This window comes from Falco punctatus (assembly GCF_963210335.1).
Source record: "Falco punctatus genome assembly, chromosome: 2".
Taxonomy (NCBI): Eukaryota; Metazoa; Chordata; class Aves; order Falconiformes; family Falconidae; genus Falco; species Falco punctatus.
In genome coordinates, this window is record NC_137581.1 from 17,761,571 (window position 1) to 17,783,289 (window position 21,719).

At 43.0% G+C, this 21,719-nt stretch overlaps 1 protein-coding gene across 1 annotated transcript in view; it reads right to left on the reverse strand.

Moving 5' to 3' along the window:
- Positions 1-685: 685 nt before the first annotated feature.
- LOC308059564 (vitelline membrane outer layer protein 1-like) overlaps positions 686-21,719 on the reverse strand; it is a 28,203-nt gene continuing 7,169 nt past the window's right edge. The window contains 1 exon segment of the mRNA XM_080377105.1: positions 686-21,716. Within this exon segment, the coding sequence (XP_080233231.1) occupies positions 21,411-21,716 (306 nt within the window). The 3' untranslated portion in view covers positions 686-21,410.

Here is a 21,719-nt window from a genome sequence, read left to right on the forward strand (position 1 = left end):
CCAGAGAGTTTAAGCCCCTTAGGGAACAGCAGGTTCCCTCACTTCACTGCAGGTGTCACAGCTACTACGTGATATTCTTGAGTTCCTCCTTGAGCCTAACAATCTGTGTTTGACCAGAGTCTTCCAAAGAAGAGTCCTCCTGTTGTTGGGAGCCCTCAGGAGGTGGAGAGCCTACTTCTTCCCTGACTGCCTGATCTAATAGTGCTGAGTTAATATTAGTGCCTTACTTTTCCTTACTCAAATTTTCCATCTTAAGCATCCAACCACTGGATTTCATTGTATCTTCCTCTGCCCTGAGCTTAACGAGTCATTTGCTAACTGATATTTTCTTCCTGTCAAGGTTTTCCAGGTTGCAATCAAATGATGTTTCAGTTTTATTTCTGGTAGCCTGAACATACTGAAACCTTTGAAGATCATGCATTTCAGTGTTTCCTCTAAACATTACCTCCTTTTTTGGGGTCTTTTCTGTGCTTCCAGCCTACATCCTTTAAAAAGCTCACATTAGAATGCAATGTGTCAGTCCCCAAAAGCACCTCCAGCGACTAAAAGGAAAGCAGGAGAGCCTGGCCTCAAATACATATGGATGTCTGCTTCTAGTCACCTAAATCCCTCCCCTGAACCATTTCCAGGTCCTTCAGTGTGGTCTCCCAATGCCTTGCATACAGAGATAGAATCATCGGCCCAGTCTTACTTGTTACCCTCTCCTGAGGCATGCAGAAAATACTTTTCTCAAAGTGTCTCAGAGGGGGCTGACACTGGACCCTTGTGTCACCATAATCCTTTTTCAGTGCCTGCTTTCTAGGCTGCAGTCCCCTGTCCTGCGGGTTTGGTGTGAAAACCTTGGCCCTGCTCAGCTGAGAAGTAATCCAAAGCACCACCACCTCCCTTCCATCTTTCCTTCAGGAACAACCTGAATGGCAATTAGATGCTGGTTGCCTGCAAATCCTCTCTGCTCCTGCAGCATCCCAGCAAGGGTTTTTTCTCAGTGGGACCTTGTGGGAAGAACCCCAGGCCACCCTGCCTGCTCGACAGCATCTACATGACCTTGCCTTTCTGCATGCTCCAGCACCCAGGAGGTAGACAGGACTCCCCACATAGCAAAAACCCACCAGGCTTTCCCAGGCCTGCTCCAGGCACCTGCAACTACCTCAGCCATGTGGGCTGACCATGCTTTTGGCCTCGTGGCCAGCCTCACGGCCCAGTCCTGCACAGGACAAGGGAAAACGTTTTTTTCCTCAGCAGACTCAAGTGCTCCAGGTTGCTCCGAACAGCTGCCCAGCTCCTAACACTGCTTGGGATCGCATCAGCATCACCTGCAGTGGAGACTGACAGTGGATACCGAGTGTTTATGCAGGTCTCCCTTGCTAGTGTTTTCAGCTGGAACAGCCAGAAGGGAAGCAAGATCTTCATTTAAGGGGAAAAGGGCTGAGAAGTGCAGCACAGCAAAACGTTCTGCATATGAATGAGAGGTAAGCAATGGTGCATTTTGCAGACCTGTGCGCAGAGCACAGTGTATAAAATCCTCGCTTAGTCCTTATCTGGCTCCATCATGTCTAAATCAGGCATTTCCATACAATTTGCATTCCTTCAACCTTTTTCCTTCAGTCATATCTTACAGGCTCATTTCATAGCACCTTTCTGCAAAGGAGCTCTGTACTGGTAGCCAGGCGGTGATAGTGATCTGCAACATGTCACCACCAGCAGTCAGAAGCAGCTGCTGAATTGGATTGATGGTTTCATCAGCTGATGCCCTATTTGATTTCATGTTTCACCCTAGGCACACAACTGCATCCTGCATACGTTCTTTATTATGTGTTCTTGTTGTGACTGTACCTTAGTAGCACTGGAGCTTCTCAGCCAGGTGGGGACAACACAACCCAGTCTCCTGCATCACTCAGACACCGTGTAAAGGGCAGGTGGATGCACAAACAGAAATAAAAAGCTGTTGTTTGTTTTCACCTAATACAATAAACAGAAGTAAAATCCAAAAAGAAATAGAACCTAAAGGAGTGTATTTCCTGAGAAGAGTTACTAGATTGTACTAAGCTTGGCTTTTAGTTGGGACAGAATTTCCCAGTCCTCTAAATATAGACCCATAAAATGACCCTGCAGCTACCAGCAATAAAAAGCATGTTTGTGGCCAATATTCAGGGGAAATTGTTGCAATACTTCCCTAGGTATTGTTTAACTGGTGAGCCTGGCAGGATTGCTGCTTGCAAGGGTTACGTGCCATGTCAATTGTCAGTGTCTGTCATGTGTTTTGTGTCATCAGATAAAACAAAGCAAACCATTTCAAGACAGGCAGGGATTTTGAAGCATGCTCTGTTTGCACACTGTTTGTACACCCTCTGTCATGATCCCCCAGCCCCAGCTGGAAGCACAATAGAAAGGAACTTCACTCTGGGCTGGAAAGTTAGATATTTGCTGCTTATCTCCTTTCAATTTAAACAGCCAGTGTTTACATGTTCACAAGGCAGCTCATAGGTCACAGTTGTGCTCTAGTAGTCAGAGTCACTGCTGACAAATGAATCAGTGCACAATGAGACAGCTGTTTGCATCAGGCATCCAATGCTCCTCTCTCCAAACTGCCAGCGTGTAGGGGTGGAGGCAACAACCTGGCAGAGTCAACACATCACAGACATGCTCCAGCAGGGAAGGCCGATTTTCAGGAGGCTTCTTCTCCTTTGCAGCAACACATTTGAATGACCTGAAATGGTTTATAGACAATAACGGAAAAGGAGGAAATATCTCAAACCAGGTAATTCTACATCTACTTGCAGAAAAGGCAGATAGGCAGAGTGGAAGGAGAAGACCATGGAGCTCAAAGGATCTTTATCTTTATCCCAACTCTCCTGCTGATCCGTAATTCATGTTAGCCAAATAACTGTGATGCATTTTTGTTTTACCTGTTGACAATAAGTTCGTCAAGACAGGCAGTACCTGTGTCTTTACCAGGCAATGTGACATGGATCTTATTCATGTTTCTGGACATTAGTAAGAATCAAGTAATACTACTTAACTGGTTAGTCCAGTTAATGTGTTAAGGAGGTATTTTTTTCAAAGCTGCCACTCTCATTGGCTCCAATGGTACCCAGCACTGAAAATCTTCATGTGAACATTTAGAAAAGCAGTTGATAACACTGCTGAAGGTGTCTATTAAAATCATAAACACACAAAAAAAACAGTACTGGGAGAAAACATCATCTTCCTTAAAGACAAGACACTAAACAAACAGATGATACTTGATATACAACTAAAGCTTCCTATCCCATTGGAAAAAACAAGTGTAAGAGCAGGAAGCATCCAGAAACTTCTGAATCTAGGTCTTCCGTGAAGAAAGTTGGGCATATACTAGGCAGCATGCAACTAGTCTACACAACATTGCATTTTGAATTGCATCACTTGGTCTCCCAGGCAACTAATCTTGAATTTAGCTGGGATCCTTCCATAGGGAAATCTACAAAGATAAATTTAGTCATCAAACCACTGCTGAAAGTCTAAAAGTAAAAGGGAATATAATGCAGTTATTAAGGAATATAATATTACAATTCTTACTCTGAATGAGAAATAAGTTATAGTTAATAATTACAAATCTTCTGGCTTATTTGTAAGGTCAAAGGAGAGAACATTTGGAAGTCAGTGCAGCTGGTCTGCTCTATCAAAAGCAAAGCAATGCTGCAGACTGCAACTGTGATATGTGTCATCCCCATCTCAGCAGTCATCATATAAAGAAAATATGTCCCAGTCATGCAACAGCTCAAGAACTTCACTATTTTAGCTCCCATTATCCAATCCAGAATTCACACACAGATCCAAAGAATTCTGTGTTTTCTGTGCATATCCTTCCATCCTGGTGGGGCAGGAGGAAGGGAATGGTCATGCATGCATACTGCAGGTTGTTATCTGATCGATATAATCTGTTTATGTGTCATACATGACATTCAGATTCATCAAAACCATACATTTCCATTAAAGAGAGAGAAAACCTTCTATCATGGTTGTAAAGACATAGCAAGTGTTACCTGACTCCCAGGCTGCCTATCAAAACCATCTCCCAGCTCTGAGGGGCATGACTGACCTATCTCACTTGTTTCACATTTATCACATTGAAGTTTCAGTTTCAAAGGTCAGTCCTGAGAATTCAGTGCCAGTGAATAACTAGCTTAATGCCAGTCAAACTACAGGATTGAAAAGAAAGGGAGCAGGAGTGAAGAGCAAAGGGAATCAGATCTGGACAATCACACAAAGTTTTGCCATTACAACTAGCTTTTGGTGGTCAGGAGATAGGCTTTCTTGACTCCCAGTGCCGAAAGTCTGAAAACTGCCATCAACAAATGTAAGCCAATTAGCTTTGCGACTCTAGCCCTCTGCCAAGACAGGCTCCCTTCCCTGTCCCCACCCCATGCCTGCATGGATGCAGAAATTGCTCTCTGACAAGAACAACCCTTAGGTTCTTTCTTCCAAGACTGTAATAGACAGAAGCACTGCAAACTGACACATGGTGAGCCTGGAGCACTCGCACACTTCCTCCATTGCATTTCTGCTGGTGAAAGGTAGGCACCTGAATGTTAGCAAGGGCCTGAGTCAAAGTCATTAGCCCTTGACCATATAACAAGTTAAAGCAGAAACTGACGTACTCCAAGTTCCATGCTGAGATGTCAGCTATTACATCACCTTGCAACCCATGGCACCTTTCCAGCATATCTCTTTACATTAAATTCTTATTGATGTCTTGGAAAAAGACAAAAAGGATCTTCTTCCTTTCCTTTATCCTCAACAAAGTCAAGAGTTAGACTTTTTAAAAAACAAGTCATTTATTAATTAATTGCAGAGAAAACATTGGGGAAAATACAAACACAGAAATGTCCATAACAAGAGGAAAGAAGTGTTTGCCATATCTAATACAGCTGTAGGTGAGTTGTCAACACTGCAATCACTCTCATTCTTGACATAATAAATATTAATATATTACCTGCCTCCAGCTGTCCTTGAAGGAATAACCATGGAAGGAAAACAGGCAAAGAGCAACAGACACCTTCAAGTATATGGCCTGTGATAAAAAATTCTCTTTGTATCAAAATAAAAGGCAGCTGCAAAATAATCATTAAAATTCCCTTAGTCTCCCTGGCAGGACAAATAAGTGCACAAGGGTGAAACACTCAAAGAAAAATACTGTCCCATAAGTGCATGATGAGTCACCTCCACTGCACAATGGCAGCTTCACACCTATTGAGATCATGTTCAGAGTAGTTAATTTATATGCTTATTGAAAATGTCAATGACAATTAGAAATCCTATCCTGACATTAGAGCAGAATTCGACAAATATCTGACCCAGAGAAAGCAGTATTTTGGCACGGACACTGAGCTGGCAGATATATATACCAAAGCCACTGCTCTATGCTAGAATTGGAGCAGTACTCGGAAGCTCCAGGGAAGCCAGAACCGTACTAAGGGACAAATATCCACATAGGTTTTCATTTTTCTTTGCTATCTGTATGCACTTGAAAGCCAGGCAAGCAGTCTGGGCTCCATCTGTAAACACAGGAGACAGTGTCAAAGGTAGTGAGACTGAACCATCACATGGAGGTAATGATGCCTTGATGAAGGAGAAAGAAATCTAGACACTTTAGCTAGGAATCATTTGCAGTTGGACTAGATAATCATTGTAGGTCTCTTCCAACTGAACTATTCTATTCTATTCTATTCTATCCTATCCTATTCTATTCTATTCTATTCTATCCTATTCTATTCTATTCTATTCTATTCTATCCTATTCTATTCTATCCTATTCTATCCTATTCTATTCTATTCTATCCTATTCTATTCTATTCTATCCTATTCTATTCTATTCTATTCTATCCTATTCTATTCTATTCTATTCTATCCTATCCTATTCTATCCTATTAATTAACTTGTATGTGGCTATGGTTAGGTGAAATGAATCCTGAAGCTCTCTAGTCGAGCTTGTCTGCTTTAGCCCAACTGGCTGTTGATATGTCAAATATTCTAGCAGTCAATATTCCCACCTGGCATGGGCTAGAGCACCAAGCACTGGCCCAGCTTTGGAGGTGGGCTGAGGGGAAGAGCATCTGAGGTGGCATGAGCTTCTGAAATGCTTGTCACTTCGGATGAGCCTCCTGCTGCTGTGGCTTTGCTCCTGGCAGCACTGGACTTACCTAATATGAAGCTAACCTGGCTACATCTCGGTGAGCTGCAGGTATCTCGAAGGCAACTTTATATATGCTCCCACTGTCAGAAACCATCCTGATCTCAAATAGCCTAGAGTCAATACAGGAAAAACATGGACAGGAGATGGGGGGAAGTGAGGTAATTTGTTTGATGGTATCCATCTAATCAGTAGAAGAAATTATGGCATAAAACCTGAATCCTCCTGCAGGCATAACAGGAGTGAACAGGCAATTGTAGTTTAACCTCCCTGGCTACTCATGCTCTTTGCAAACAGTCTGAGGTATTTATAATATGCAGTCATAATTGTTCTTTGAGGGACTAAGCTTCTTGAGATAAATAAAGAGGAGTAATACAATGATGCAATTTAATTTTAGAGTATATTTCATATAGAAGCATGACAAGTGTCCTATTTCCATTAGTCCTGGAAGCTGTGTCCTTGGTTTCAACACTGGCAGTGATGCTGCAGGAGCAGCAGCAAACGGGCAGCGATATGGAGACCCAGGCTCTCTGCTGTACCTAGCGGGAAGCACCAGCTTGGCGAAACTGCACTGCCTGCCAGCATGCCCTCTGAACACAGGTAAATGCAGGCCACAACCAGGGGCTCTGGTGGCTTTGTGAGGCATCTGATGAAAAGTATGTCTCAGGGACATGGCCTTATGAACCCTTCCTCTAATTTGTTCTAGACAGTGCTAAGTAAGAGCAGTCACTGTCATATGGGATAAATATCCAAATTAAACAAGGAACAGAGAGCTCAGCAGAAAGAAAGTGCTTCTCTAGCATCACTGCAAGGACCTGCCACCTCCTGGGATATTAGAAAAAGGAAAAAGCATTTTAAAACTCCATAAGCAGAAGTTAAATCCTTACTAAAGACCAGAGGCATGCAGACCAAGATGCAAATGCCACTGACTCTGCCCTGAGTTATAGAGCTATGTCCTAGGAAAAAAGCTATTAATCAGGGTAAGCTGCAAGTTGGGTCTTATCCTTTGGCTGATCTGAACGGCCAAAACCAGAAGACATGTCATCTCATCTGGAGGTGAGAAATGCCACCAGCTCTCCCAGGTCATAGGACTGCAGGGACATTCAAGATATAGCGAGGAGTGCTGGTCAGGACCTTCGCATGTGAAGTGGAGCAACAAGGGAAATTCTTAATCCACCTTAGAAAGCAAGATCACTGTCCCTACTGCTGAGACCAAAATAGACTTGTCACTGCCTGCAGCACTTTCCAGCTTCCTTAAAACCCTTAGACACTGGGGCACATATTACATATCAAGTACTTCCAGAGTGCTAAGGATGTATACTTTCCTTCTTTGTAGCAATGACAACCACAAAGAAATCCAATCTCTGCTTATATTAAAGGGAAAAGGCCCCTAGAAGTCCAACATCTTGGGAAAGAGATGTTCAGAACTATATACCAGCAGTCTAGATGACTATTTACCATGTTGTGGCTTGAAGTGAATATTGCTTTAATGACCAGCTTTTGGTTTGGCACCGAGTGCCTCTCTGCTGCCTGCCTGTGAGCCAAGGGCCAGCTTTGGGTTAGAGCTTGGTTTGGGGATGCTTTAAAGCTTGGATACTTTCTCTGGACTTATTAAGCAGAAAGACTCCTCAGCCTCTTTCTGTCAATCACCATGAGGGCACCAAGTGCTGTGTCAATTTCAGCAGAGATTCCCTACAGCGTTTTTACTCCTATAAACCCTGAGACTCACCTCCAGGCGATCTACAAAAGAACCACTGCTTAGTACATTCCCAGTCCTTTTAAGTGCTCACAGAAATGGTATCATTTACCCATCGCTGGAGTTTGAGACATGCCATCCCTGTGCTCACTCACCTTGTACCTCCTTTACTCTCTCCTTCAGAGCCTTGAGTCTTCAGGATGATTGCTGTGTGCCAACACAAGTGACAGCCCAGCTGTTAGTTAGTCACCGTGTGGAGCTGTAAGATACACATGTACTTAGCCAGGTACTGCAAAGGCAAAAAGTTTCCAAGCTTTCTGCATGCTTTTGCACATTTAAAAAAAAATAAGACTGAAGGAAAAAGTATTTTATGTATTTCAAGATAAGTCTACCTACTATTCTTAGCCCCTTCACTTCCCAGTATAATAGGGAATTCAGCACAGCTGGCCCTGGCTCAGTCGGAGGAGAGGAGCTAACTGGGAACACAGCAGTTTGTACCACTGCTAGCAGGCAGCTCTGGGAAGAGTTTTCTTGTGCTGCCTTTGCAGCTTTGCACCCTGTGTTATCCCAAAAAGCCTGCTGTGCTGCTGTGCACAAAGTTAACATGCAGATTTAGGTGAATTAATGGAGATAAATACAAGGTTTCCTTCACCTCTCTTTGGGCTTTGGTCACCGTACCGTGGCATCCCAGTATAAAGCCCTACTTAATAGGTTAGCAAGCCCCTTGGTACAGTTCTTGTACCACTTTGTCAGATGTATCCTGTCTTTCCCTCTGCTGTCCTCATTCCTCAAAAATGTTATCAGAGCTTAAGCCCTGTCTTGGATACCTGCTGCCTAACCAAAACTTGACCCACAGGCTGGAACCACTTTGACATGAGCCTCTTCCATCCCTCAGCAGGACTGGGGAGAACCTCTCCTGGGCACTCATGGCCTTGGCCCTTACCACCAAGGCCCTGTAGCTACTCTTGATATACTGAAGGTCTTCTCAGAAGAATCACTAGTGTCCATGTGGATGAACAGGAAAGGGGTAGTAGTTTGAGGGCTGGATGAATCTTGTCAGTCTGTTTAGTACAACCCGTATCACAGCCTTGTTCAAGCAGCCTACCTCCTGAGACACCTAGCCTGGCAGGCCAAGGGTGCTTCTGTCACCAACAGGAAAGCGTCTCCACAACTGCCATGCAGAGCTTCCTGGCTCCAGATTATGAATCAGGCTCAATCAGCCCAGAAACCTCCCCCAACACAGTCTTCTATCTCACCTGTAGAGGTCCTGCATCTCTGCAGGTGGTGAAGGAGCCTCTTTCCTGTTGCAATGGCTTACACAGTTGTCCCCACCCTCCACTTGCTCAGGGACTGCTCTTTGCCATCCCTCCTTCCATGCAACACAGGGCTTGGAGTCTTGCCTCAAGGGACGGTTTCTGTCCATCCCACCTGATGCTGTGTGATGGGCTTAGCTCCACCACCAGCCCCTTCAGCTGGTGGCTCAGAACCTTGGCTGGAGCATGATCATGGCAGAGATGCATAGATTGTCCCTGCAGAGATCCCAGCCAGCTCCTAGGGACCCTGGCCTTGTCAGAGCAAACCAGTACCAACTGCCAGCCTGCCTGGGACTTTCTAACATTAAGGTATCTTAACTACAGTTAAAATTAATTAATTAAAACCCCAAAGTTTAAGGCAGTAACTCTTATACTTGGAGGTAAACATAAGGACATGAAAAAATAGCTTGTCTCACAGCTGCTTGTCCATCTGGTTTAGCTTCAAGACAGTGTCCGTGTCCCTTCTCCAGCCCAGCTAAGTCCCCTGATGATTTCTGCAGCAACTCCAAGCTGCAGCTCAGTCCTCCTGATGGGCTAGTTGTCACCCCTGGGATGAAGGAGGGCAGCTCTAACAAGGACTGCTCACCCCTCTCCTTCTGTTCCGGTGCCAGGAGCACAAAAGGGATAGCCCTTCTCCCTGACTCTCTGCTCTGCCCCAAGGAAAGCATGCAGGACAGCCAGCGAGCCGGCAGCGATTTTCCCCTGTGGAAGCAGAGGGTGCCCAGAGTGGCTGCCACTCCTTGGGTCTCCACCAGCCAGTCTGGCTTCAGCCGAGCTGGGAAGGCATCAAGTTCACTCACAGAGACATAATGAGAGCTGACAACTGCTCCGTGTTCCCACATGAAGTGGAGCTGTATGCGGAGTCTGGGAGGTTTGTGTCCGTCTCTGATACCCGCCTGGCTCCTTGCTGTTGACTAGACCATCTGTTCCGCGGCAGCGACGGCATGCACAGTAAGCACCCGGTGTCTGGAGGGCTGTGACCAAGCCATCAGTTCCCATCAACGCCCACGGGACATCCACAGCCAGCAGCCCCAAATCTGCTCCTTGGGAGATTTCTCTCTCTCTGACTGGAATATATCACCTAACACCAAGCTGGGAAAACTGCATTTTACTCTTTAAACAGGGAAAGAACAGAGTTAGGTTATTGCTAAATCTCAGATGCTGTTCCTGTAACAGAAGCAGAAGACAAGGACATTGCACTCATGAGCACATGGACTACAGTTTACAGGTGTCCATATTCACTCAGGTGTATTCCATCTGAAGGCACTGCAGTTTAGATAGCTGCAATTTATAATAAATGATTTCAGCAAGCAAATCCATCCCTGTTCTAATAATGTACCTGCTCATGTTTAAGTGTTGAAAGTGACAGGCTATTCATGCACCTATGTTAAGCCTATACTCAGTTGCTTAACTGAATTGCAGTAGCAGCATATATTTAAAACTTCAGAAAAAAAAGAACTTTATACAGTGCTAATTAGATGAATCATAATAGTTTTGTCTGCATTTTGTAGAGTTTCAGCTCACTCTGCTCACATTCCTGAATAGAGTAAAACATGAGGCAGGGTTAAATACAAGTCCTTGATAAGTCATCCTCATCTCAGCCTGGTCCCTACGTTTTCTAAGAAGCACTGGGCTGTCTGCTCAAGAGGACCCTCTCCATCATTGCAGAAGGAAATGCTTATTTCCAGGCTCAACTTTTATGACCCAGTCCATACAGATTGGGTAAAAATTCTGAATTCATGGGATCATACTTCCACCTCTAGATTGGTATTGATAGGTGTTGGCTATTGATAGGTGTCACAATATTTTTGCATGCACTGAACTGTTAGTTTGTGTGCTTTAGAGTTGCTTAAAATGTTGTTTAAAAAAAATTAACTATTTTTAAAATTCAAGGTCAAGAGAAATCAAGTCCACATATCTCTTACGGCTTCATATACAGAATAATAAATCATATAGACACTGAAGGAGTTATATTTGTATTGGCAATAAGAGGATCAATAATAACAGACGGCATATACCTGCAAGATAACAATACACATAGAAAAATATACATCGTCTCAGAAGCAAAGCAGTTATTCAGAGCCTCAAGTCAAGAAGTAGTAGAAGAAAGCTAAACAAGGAAAACTTGAGGTAAAACACGAGGGATTTGGGTTTTTTTCCATAAGTACAAATAAACAGAAGAGCAAACTTTTGCAGGAAAATAAGGCATTTTTGGTGGCAGAGTTCAGTCACGATAGAGGGTTATGGGCCCTCTAACATTGTCATGGCACTTGAAGTCCATTGTGAGGCTTCGCTATAAACAGACAAGTCATTCTGTTATTGAATGAGAACAGCAGGTTTTATTTAGGTGCCGCACTCACGCTTCATCCCTCATGCAGTCCAAACCTCCCCTTCCTTAAAGCCCCCAGACCCTCCTCCCCTGACCCACCCAGCCATTAATGGACCCCCTGATGCCCACCTGCACTGCAGCCCCTGTGAAACAGCATCTACCTCATGTGGCATTTATTTTATCTAACACACAACTAATTGCACTTCTTGTATCCAAAATAGCAAGACGGGACGGCAAATAATTAGTGTTCCCTAGGTGCTGCTATAGAGAGATAGAGCAGTAATGGGAGCAGCCCTGTAGCTGGTCTGTTTACGGACATTCAGAAAAGTACAGCCACAGCCTGATCCTGTGTCAGTTAAATGCTCTTCTCACTGCAATGAATAATAATAATAATGATGATAATAATGATAATAATGATAATGGTGATGATAATAAAAATGAAATAACAATAACAATAATAATAATAATAATGTCTGGCCTGATTTCAAATAAAAAGATTCCCTATCTTCTTATCATTGACTTCTAGCAGGCCTGAACACCTGGCCAAAGTTGTGCTCCTCCTCAAAGCTGAAAATACCTCAAACCTCCAGACTAGCAATGATACAATAATACACAATGTGATGGAAGAACAGGCTGCTTCCTCCAGCCGATTAGTCTGGTCTGGTGGCTGAACATGAGACTGAGCCAGGAGGCACCAACAGCAATTTGAGCACCAGGAGAACAGCCTGAGGTCAGTGTGGCAGAAGAACCACGGCAGAAGAGGCTTTCTTAAGATACCAGAAATCAAAGTATTTAACTGAAAGTCAAAGAATATTTCCCTCCCTTTGAATGACATTGGAGAGCAATAAGGATGACCACTTAGAGCGCAGAAATGATCAGTGGATCAGGAACATGGTCCATGAAAATGGAGACGGACTCTATGGCTCAGAGATGGTGAGTTGTCCCAAACGCCTCCCTGAGTAGATACCAGAAGGCTTTTCAAGTTCCTTCCCCATGACTGTGCCTGTGCCTGTACCATCAGCCTCAGGATCCAGCCACAGCACCCCACAGACCCCCACATCACAGCAGCCATCCCCTAGCACAAGGGAGCTGGACTGAAAACACATTTACATGGATGCAGCTTCTGCACAAATGCAGCCCTTTCCCACCTCCTCTATGTTTTGTATTTCCCTGCTTGATCACTATGCCCTGCTCAAACCTTGCTCCTGCCCTTGCAGGACAAGGCTCCGCTTCCACACTGGACACTCACTCCTTTCTGCTCCTTGCAGCCCCAGGCTTTTCTATGTCAGCCTCCGCCGCATCCCCTTGCTAGTGTCACCACTGGCTCTCAATGTGGCTACGGGTCACTTTACTTTCTATGCCAAAGAAACACTTGACAGAGACAATCATCAAGTAGCTCTTCAGTACACTGGAGGTGGCTGGAAGGGGTCATTATAACTTGAGGGTTTGGGGGAATTGTGGCTGGCTTCATCAAATAAAGGATCCTCAATTTCTAGCAGACTGTTAGAGCAGGCAGAAGGCACTTGAATGCTGCTAGAATTTCCACACACACCCCGACAGAAGTACCTGCATATATCTCCTACGAGAAATAGAACCCAGCTGAATATGGATGGGCTTTTAAAACAGTGCACAACCATCTCACTTTTGTTTCCCCTACTCATGTCTCATGGGAGAGGGACTTCTTCCTCCAGGTGCCTCCCACGAGCCTCCAAAAGGGTGAGTGAAGGGTGATGCAGTCTCCAGTGAGCATGTTACCTGGTCTGAGTGCACAAACCCAGAGAAACGATATTCCCAGAGATCCTTCTGGTACAACGTGGACCCGCAGTCCACCACAGGAGTCAGCACCAACACAACACCTTGACCGCTGCCAGGAGCTGGGAGACAGATCAGGGGTCCCACATCACAGCCTGACCTGTTTTCTAAAATCCACTATTCTCACACACAGTACTTGGAAATTTTTTTCCAGTATTTTATGCTGTGGATTTTCCCTATTTTTAACTCAGTTTTTATCCATAAGACGCAATTTGCCTGAGCAAAGAAAGTTGCTACATGCTTCTTGCTACTGACAGCCTCAAGCTCAACATTTCTTGGCCTTATATATTTGCAGACCATCTGTGAAAACTCTGGTGTGTACAAACTCTGCATTTGAAGCCTTCTTTTGACAGCTTAGTTACTGAATATGCAGGGGTTCAATAAAAAAAATCCATACAGAAGTATCAGGAAAGAAAGAATGCTTCATGACCCATGGCTCAGGATCTCAAAGTTCAGTCAAACTGCCTTGCTAAATCAGCTTCAAAATACAGAATTTTTTCTTAATGCATCCAGCAACAGTGATGCAGCAAATCTTTGCCCTAAAATTCTACTCAAATCTGTTTAGATGAGATCACTAGTGTTTTTGTGCTCTAATGGTGGGAAAAAAAAGATGTAAAATGCTTCCAGTTACCCATCCAGAATCAGACTTCTGTGCACCGTATTAGCAATGCCAGGAAAATTATACAGGAACTTTAATTTGTAGTGACAAAAAGCAGGAGACAGAAGAACTGACTGGGGAGGTAAAGAGGTGAGAAGCTTTTCATAAAGGATCTCTCTGAACACGTCGGTATCACAAAGGCTACAAATGAGCTAGGGGAGCACAAAGATAACTTGGGTTTGGTTTTCTTTCTTTTGGCTATTCAGCTGGCATGAAACCAGCACACCTCAGTACTGAAAAAATAGAATTTGCAGACCACTAACAGTCCAAAACCTCTTTTATATTATCCAAGTATATAACACTAAAAAAAAGAGGGAAAAAAAAAAGAAGATGGCTGGGAAAACTCACACAAGGAGGAGCTAACAGTCTGGGCCCAGTGATCAAGCTTATTGCCTTTTATTGCCTGCCTTTCTTTTAGCCAAAAGCATTAAAATGCCCACAAACTACTAAAGAACTAGTACAGATCAGCCCCATCTCTGTTATAGAACAGCATCAAGAAATTTCTTCAGCCATGACCTAGAAAGGCGAACAGATTCCTAAACCATTAAGTGGGGTGAAATTACACAAGAAGATACTAGACTAACTGTTGAGGGAAACTCTGCTGCCTGGCAAACCCCTGTTACATGCTGGGAGGCCCAACAATGAAGGGAAACATCTAAAACTCAACACGAAGAACACTAGAAAATGCAGAACTGGAAACAATATAGACTTGGGAAAGAGTTCATCAGCATGATTACTGTTCCCGTTCTTGGGCATTTTGCGCTCACCAATGTGCTTTTGGGAAGACAAATGAGTAAGGTCTTTCCCATCTACAGCTTACGCAGTTTTTCAAGTTTTCATTAGAGGTTTATAAAACTTAACTTGCAGGGAAATGGAATCCCAGAAAATGTCTGAATGCTGCAGGGCAATTCTGCGATGTGGGATTTAGACTTATTTTGCTCGGTACGAGAAACGTGACTGGGTGACAACTGTGGCATTCTTTTTGTCAGCATAAAAAGTGATTTAACTATTCACCACATATTTTCCAGGTCTGTGAAAGCCTTTGGGATTATGCTGAGGAAAGATTTAGTTAAGTTTCTATGGAAACCATAACACTTGTATAAAAGCCTGTTTAACAAGCAAGAGTGTGACACTGTATCTCATTCAAGGTGAGCCACCTCCAATAAAACTCATTGATCCACTCTCAACTGGGTTTTAAAGTCTGGGAGGACACCAGTGGCTTTCTTACAACTCTAATAGGAGTGAGACTCAGCAGGTACAGCTGGATAACTACTTAGCACCATAGCATAGGTGTTATAATCTCACATGGAAAGTTGCAGTCATTTGGCTAGACTTGAAAGAAAATTTTTCAGTAGATCACACAGTAATGATTTCCTAAGTTTATGTCTTTCTCACTTATCCCCTATTTTATACAAGTGTAACTTCACCGATTTCAGTGTGTCCCAGAGGACACACACAGTTATGTCTTTTCGTAAAACACTGAAGTGTTCCCAGCTTTTTCTAGGTGTTTGCAAACACCTAGAAATAGAAGTGGCATTTTCTTCACTTAGTTACTACTTTTCCTGAGGTGAAAGTCTCCTTTGAAATTAAGAAGGGCTTTGTCCCCTTGACCCTGCTTTTCCTGGTAAGCACACAGAAGTTGCTGTTGCAGTGAAGCACAAACACCGTAGCTGGCAGGAGTCAGAATTTATTTTTATCTTTTCTCCTCAGCAAATAAGATCATCAAATCAGCTTTTAGAACATATTTCATGTTTTCCCATTGACAGTGCTCCCAGCTGTGTTGTGTATGCTACAGCAATAAACCAGAAATAATAGAGCTGGTCTTATTTGATAATCACAATATTGACAAAAGCTGAGAAGGGAAGCTGCTTTCTAAGTTACTTCTGGTTATCTCACCATAAAAAGTTCACTCACATTAAAAAAACCATGCTGGAGCAAGGATTGAAACAACAATCCTTGCTGGAGCAAGGATTTTAGACACAACATCAGATTGGGGGATTAATTTTTTAAACTAATTGTACTACTTGAAAAAGTGCAGTGGGTTAAAATATTTTTTGATAGCATGGAGAAACACTGTTCTTTAGGGTATGAGTGGCCCTTTCTGGGTTTTATCAGTCATGTACATTTTTGTCTTGCACTTTTAAGTCATTCACAAAACAGCTGCAGAATGCTCCCCATGAGAAAGAGATGAGCAGAAACACAACGGGGATCTCTCAGATCTGTTCAGAGCCTGATCCTGAAAAGACTCATGCAGTAACCTAACTTTTCATACTGTCATATTCCTTCTGAAAGTGTTTTCTGCAAACTGAGTGAATAAGCTCATGCAAGCATTCTTGCAGCACCTTCACTTGTTTTCTTTGCTACACAGCCACTAAAAAGGACATTGATGTCCATTGTGATAGTTCATGTTCATTAACAAATGCTCCAAACTACCACGACCCCATTGCTGCCGTTGAATTGATTTTGAGTGATCAAAAAGAAATAGCTTTTACTCTTTGCTGGAGAGGCAAAGTTGTTAGTGCAGCAAATGTCATCACCTAGCTGAACTGTTTCAGAAGCCATCAAACCAGAGCAAGCCACACAGAGTCAGTCTGTGGGGTAAGGTGCTGTGAGGTGATGGAGGTCTACCAAGTTTTGCTCTGGTAGGATATGGAAAGCGCAAGAAACATGCACCAAAACCAAAAGTCTCTAAGAAACCTTCCACACTATCTGCTCAAGAGAAATATGTTTTCTATACACTCGGTGTTGCCACCTTGCTGCTTAATTGCATTTCTGAACTGCCACGCAGCTCATTTATCCTCCCCAGCTTTCAGTGAGCCAGGGAGGTACCTTCTACCCCCTTTTCCTGCCAGGGCAACAGTTTCTATCATGACTTGCTAGAACCTGGACCACCTCAGGTAGGCTCCATTTCTGCAGAGATGGAGACAAAGCAGGCAGGTACAAACCATGCAACAACCTCTCAGACAACAGGTTAGGATTCAAGAACAATACCATAGATACACAGCCCTGTGGGACAAGGGTGGACCTTCAGGCTCATGGATGGAATCCAGAATTCAATCCTTCATGAATCACCTCTCCAAAGACCTGCTGTTTTTCTTTTCATGACCCATAGGTTAGTATTGTCTGTTGCTCATATTCTGTAGCATGCTCAACATCTCCAAATGCTTACACTCAGAACATTCTAAAACAGATGTTTTCAGTTGTTTCCTCCCTGGTAATCATGCTAGTTAATTAGGTTTGGTTTTAAGGGCTAGCAAAGTTAACTATGACAGATTGAGCATGAGCCGCATGGTGCACTTCATCATATATAGCATTAACAATCATAGGTAGCTAAAGCATCTTCAGATGTTTTCTCTGCATCTCACAAAAACTAATAACTTAAGCTTCAGAACATGTGTGATGGATGGAATATGTATTTTCCTCATGCAGTGGGAACAATGCAGCCATAAAGACTATGATTTCTGAGGTCAGTTTTCTAGAAGCAGTCTCAAACCTTGGTTCACTGGAGCACCACTAACAGCAGTTTTGTTCTGGATCTGGTTCAGCCTTATTCAATAGTACTGGGTTTTAAAAGCACTTCTGGAAAGCTCCAGACCTGCTGCTTCTGCCAGACTCCCTGAGATCTGCGCCACATATGCACAGATGGGTAGAAAACTCCTCTTTGCCTTCCCTAAGCCTACTCATACTCCAGCCCCAATATTGCCACGTTATCAGTAGACACAGGGATAATTCTTGCTTGGTCTTTGGTCTTACCACTGGTCCCATAGTCATCCCACAGGAACTGGCTGGCAATTCTTTGGCAACATGTTCCTGACTCCTAGGTGGGCCAAGGACACACGGTGACTTTTTTAAGTTGTGCAGTTGTAGCTACTCATGGTTTCCAGCTACACACCATTTCAGCCACATCACTTCCAGCATACTTTGGTGATATTCTTATACCTTTGTATGAGTTGAAGAAGTTTGATTCCTCCACCCTGAGTGCAGTAAATGGCTGAGCCCTGCTCAGCTCGAGCTTCTAAACTGCAGTCCCACCCCATCTTTTCTGTATATGACACGTTTTGCAAGTGGACTACCAAAGGAGGCCCAGCTGGAAGTATTACATCAGTATTCAGATGACAAAATCATTCCCATTTGATTTTTAAGTTGCTTATAAAGATGTGAGAAAGTATGTGAAGAGGAGGTGGTATTATGTTTTCCAAACATTTCTTGGAACAGCTCTCATTTGGAGTGTCTACTCACATAGTGATATGAAGCTATGTAACATAGCTTCATGTTATGCCCAGCACAACAAAGAAGCATAAAAGGTCAGGTTTGCTGACAACATGAATAATTCTTCCCCCAGTGCAACCTCAGAATTTAACTAAATCATTAATTTGCAGAGAAGAAGCAGATGTTCAGTCTTCCAGCTTGGCCTACCCTCTGGAGAAGAAGCGTGCAACACAAAATTTAAGTTTTTCAGTTGTCTGCACACATACATACACAAAAGAAAAGAGGCATTGCTTCTTGAACAAATCTCTCAAAAGAAAATTAATTCTTTCTTTTAGGCACATCAGCGATAATGGCCTCTCTTAGAAACCAGCTTTACCTGGAGGACACTTATTTGCTGGTGACACTGGTCATACAACACTGTAATACGAAACACTTGATGATTATTGCTTGTCCTACTTGCTCTGGTGGAAGGTGACCAGTAGCTGGCCCTCTAAGACTTCGGTGAAGTGCATGGAGGTGTCTCTGCCTGAGCAAAGGGATACCCCCAGCTTTGGAAGATGATGTAGAAAATGTCACCACAATTCCTGTTCACTTTCATTGGATGAAGCCTATTTTGTTTAGGTCAGTGCAGCTATTTTTAATATTACGTCCTCAAACATCACCTCACTAATTATAGTAGATGGTCAGTTTGCAAGCTGAAATGATTCCTATCTCATAAGAAAATTGAAGTCAAGCAATTAGATGCAAATTAAGATATGTCCATGTGTGGGGTTTGGAAACACAGTCATTTTGGAAGGTAAATTTCTGTGTGGTCACTGTTAACCCCAGTTAGCTGTGAAAGCATCAGAATTTAGTTTTAATTGAGTTTAGTTCAGCTTGTTAAAAAAAGGTTGCTACTTCAGCATTTTGAGTTTGTGATGTTCTTTTCTACTAAGCACTAGAGCTGAGGGATTTGAATGTTTACAGAGAGCTGAATATATGACAAATAAGGATTTTTTCAGAAATTCTCAAATGGAGATGGAAGTTACAAAATGCTTCCTTGAGGCTAGTAATCCCTTGTATTTCAACTGCTGACTGGGCTGGGTTTGCAAAATAAGCATTTTTTTTAAAAAACTGTTGCATGCCTAAAATGTCTGCAGTCAAAAGGAGGACAGAAAGCAGTTAAAGGATCACTTAAAAATAACAAATTATTAAAAAAAAAACACACAAAAACCCCAAAAAAAACAAAAAAAACCAGCTTTAAAGGTTAAGAAATAAATCAGATCTTGAGATTAAATAAATCAGAGCTATGCAAATTTGCAGCAGAAGGTCTGGCTGGAAAGTTTCATATTATTTTTTAAAAAATAAAATTATTCAAATCCAGGAATCTTTCTAATATTTCTTCTTGCACCATTGAGGCTTTGGTAAGCATTTCACTTGAAGTAACTTTGAATGACAACATTGGACATGCATCAGTTTACCCCAACTGCACCTCAGGAAGAAGAAGATGGGAAATCATACCCTGTACAGTACGAACAGAGCCAAAAGAAACTTCTTATTCTCCACCTGGTTACAGTAGATGCAATCAGTCCTGAGTTCTTTATGGCTGGCTTCTCCACTCATCATCCATCACTTGGAAAACTCCTGTGTTGACAAAAATGGGGACTGCGAGGAAAAATGACACAAGTTTTATGAGAAATCACCGCGTGCTCCAAAGGCTAGCATTGCACAACATCACCAAACATCCAACGATAGCTGTTGGCTTGGCCAATAAAACTCATACTCATGTACTTCCCTGACTCAGAGAAACTTTTTATTACAGCAAGTGTTAGCTATTGAGCACTGCCACCAGAGACAGTACAGTCAGACAGACCAGTGATTTACTCAAAAGCAAACTCCTGATTTTTTTAATCTAAACCCTTTTAACCAAAGTATGTATCATGTTTGTTCTATTCTTTTGCCTAATATATAGCATATTTCTTACAAGAAAATAGTTATTATTCTAGGGGGGTTTAGGGAAGTGAAAGGAAGAGAATTTCACATAGGTGAAAAGCCAGAGTGGTGATGGCTGCTGTCTTTGTGCTAAGCAGATGTGAACTGGCACATCCATCAGCTCTGTGCTGCTCCATGTGGTTGTGTCCAGACTCCCACAGCCCAACCAGTCACCTAGAGAATTACAACACCATGCCCTTAGGTTGTTTCAAGTAAACAAAGCTGCATAATGCATTGCTTTGAGGGGATAACAATAACTATGCTTCCTAAAAGAGAGGCAATAAGTCTTCTCGAAGTCTTGCCAGAAAGGCTCGGTAGCTCAGCCACTAGGGCGCAATAATGATCTCCAGGCATGATATTTCCGCAAATCGAGAATACGTTCTTTATATCTAGCCCATCAGGACAAGGTGCTAACTTCAAGATTATACAGCAAATTGGAGCATAAAAAATGGAGGAATGACACAGAGTTCAGTCTTAGTTTCTATTCTCCCCATTCTATTTAGACTATGAAGCCCAGAAGCAACAAATAAAATACCAAGTCCCATGAGTTTTGCGTTACTAGCTATGTGAGCCAGTGGAGCACTCTACAAATCAGCAACAAGGGAGGTCTGAGAAAATATCACCCACCCCAGGGCACCATAGCCACACTCAAGGGGATGCCCAGTGTAAGCACACTTTTTATGACCATGTTTCCTAAGGCAGGAGCTCAGGTATGTACTAACAGATTGCTTATTAAAAACATGAAGAAGTATTGAGGCAATTAAAGTTAGGCATGGCAATGATACCAAACGTTTCATGTTTGTCACGAGCCCGCCCAAATTTCTGTTTCACCCTGTTTAGCTCTCACTTTTCATTTTCTTTCTGGTCATAAACCTCAAGAATACTCAAACTAATAATCATTCTGCCCTGTCTGTCATGATCAACAGATCAAAGACTATTTTATACAAGACGAAAGTGAGCAGAGCAAGCTGAAAGAAACTTAACAGTCAGAGGAAAAAAAAAAATCAGAAATCTGTTCCTCAGCTCTGAGCAGTTGTCACAGATTGAGCATTTTCACAGCGGTATACCAGCAGTTACATGATAGGATGATTCTTGTGAACATAATACACTTTGATAACTATGGCAAGCTATGCTAACATAGTGGTAGCTGCAGAAGACAGCAGCAGCAGCATTGGCCAATACAGCAACCTGCAAGCAGTCAAAACATCACAGGCATGTCCCAGTATAAATCCAAACCCAAGATTTACTGATGTTTCATCTACTGTGGTATATGGGATGTGTAGGCAGTGATGCTGACAGAGCAAGCACCCATTTGCAGCAGAACTTCACGTTGTTGAGTGTTGTGTCTTCCTGAAGCCCAGCTGGGAGCTCTACCTTGGTCTGAAGACCGCATACGTTGCAGCTTTTGCTCCATGGGCCAAATCTACGCCACGATAGTCCATCACCTACTAACACAGTTGCATATGAGCATCTGGTTTGGATATTGCTGGTTGCTGTGTCATCACCTCCTCCTTGGGACTTCTCTGTTCTCAGTGAGAAGGAGATCAAGTAGCCTCCAGGTCA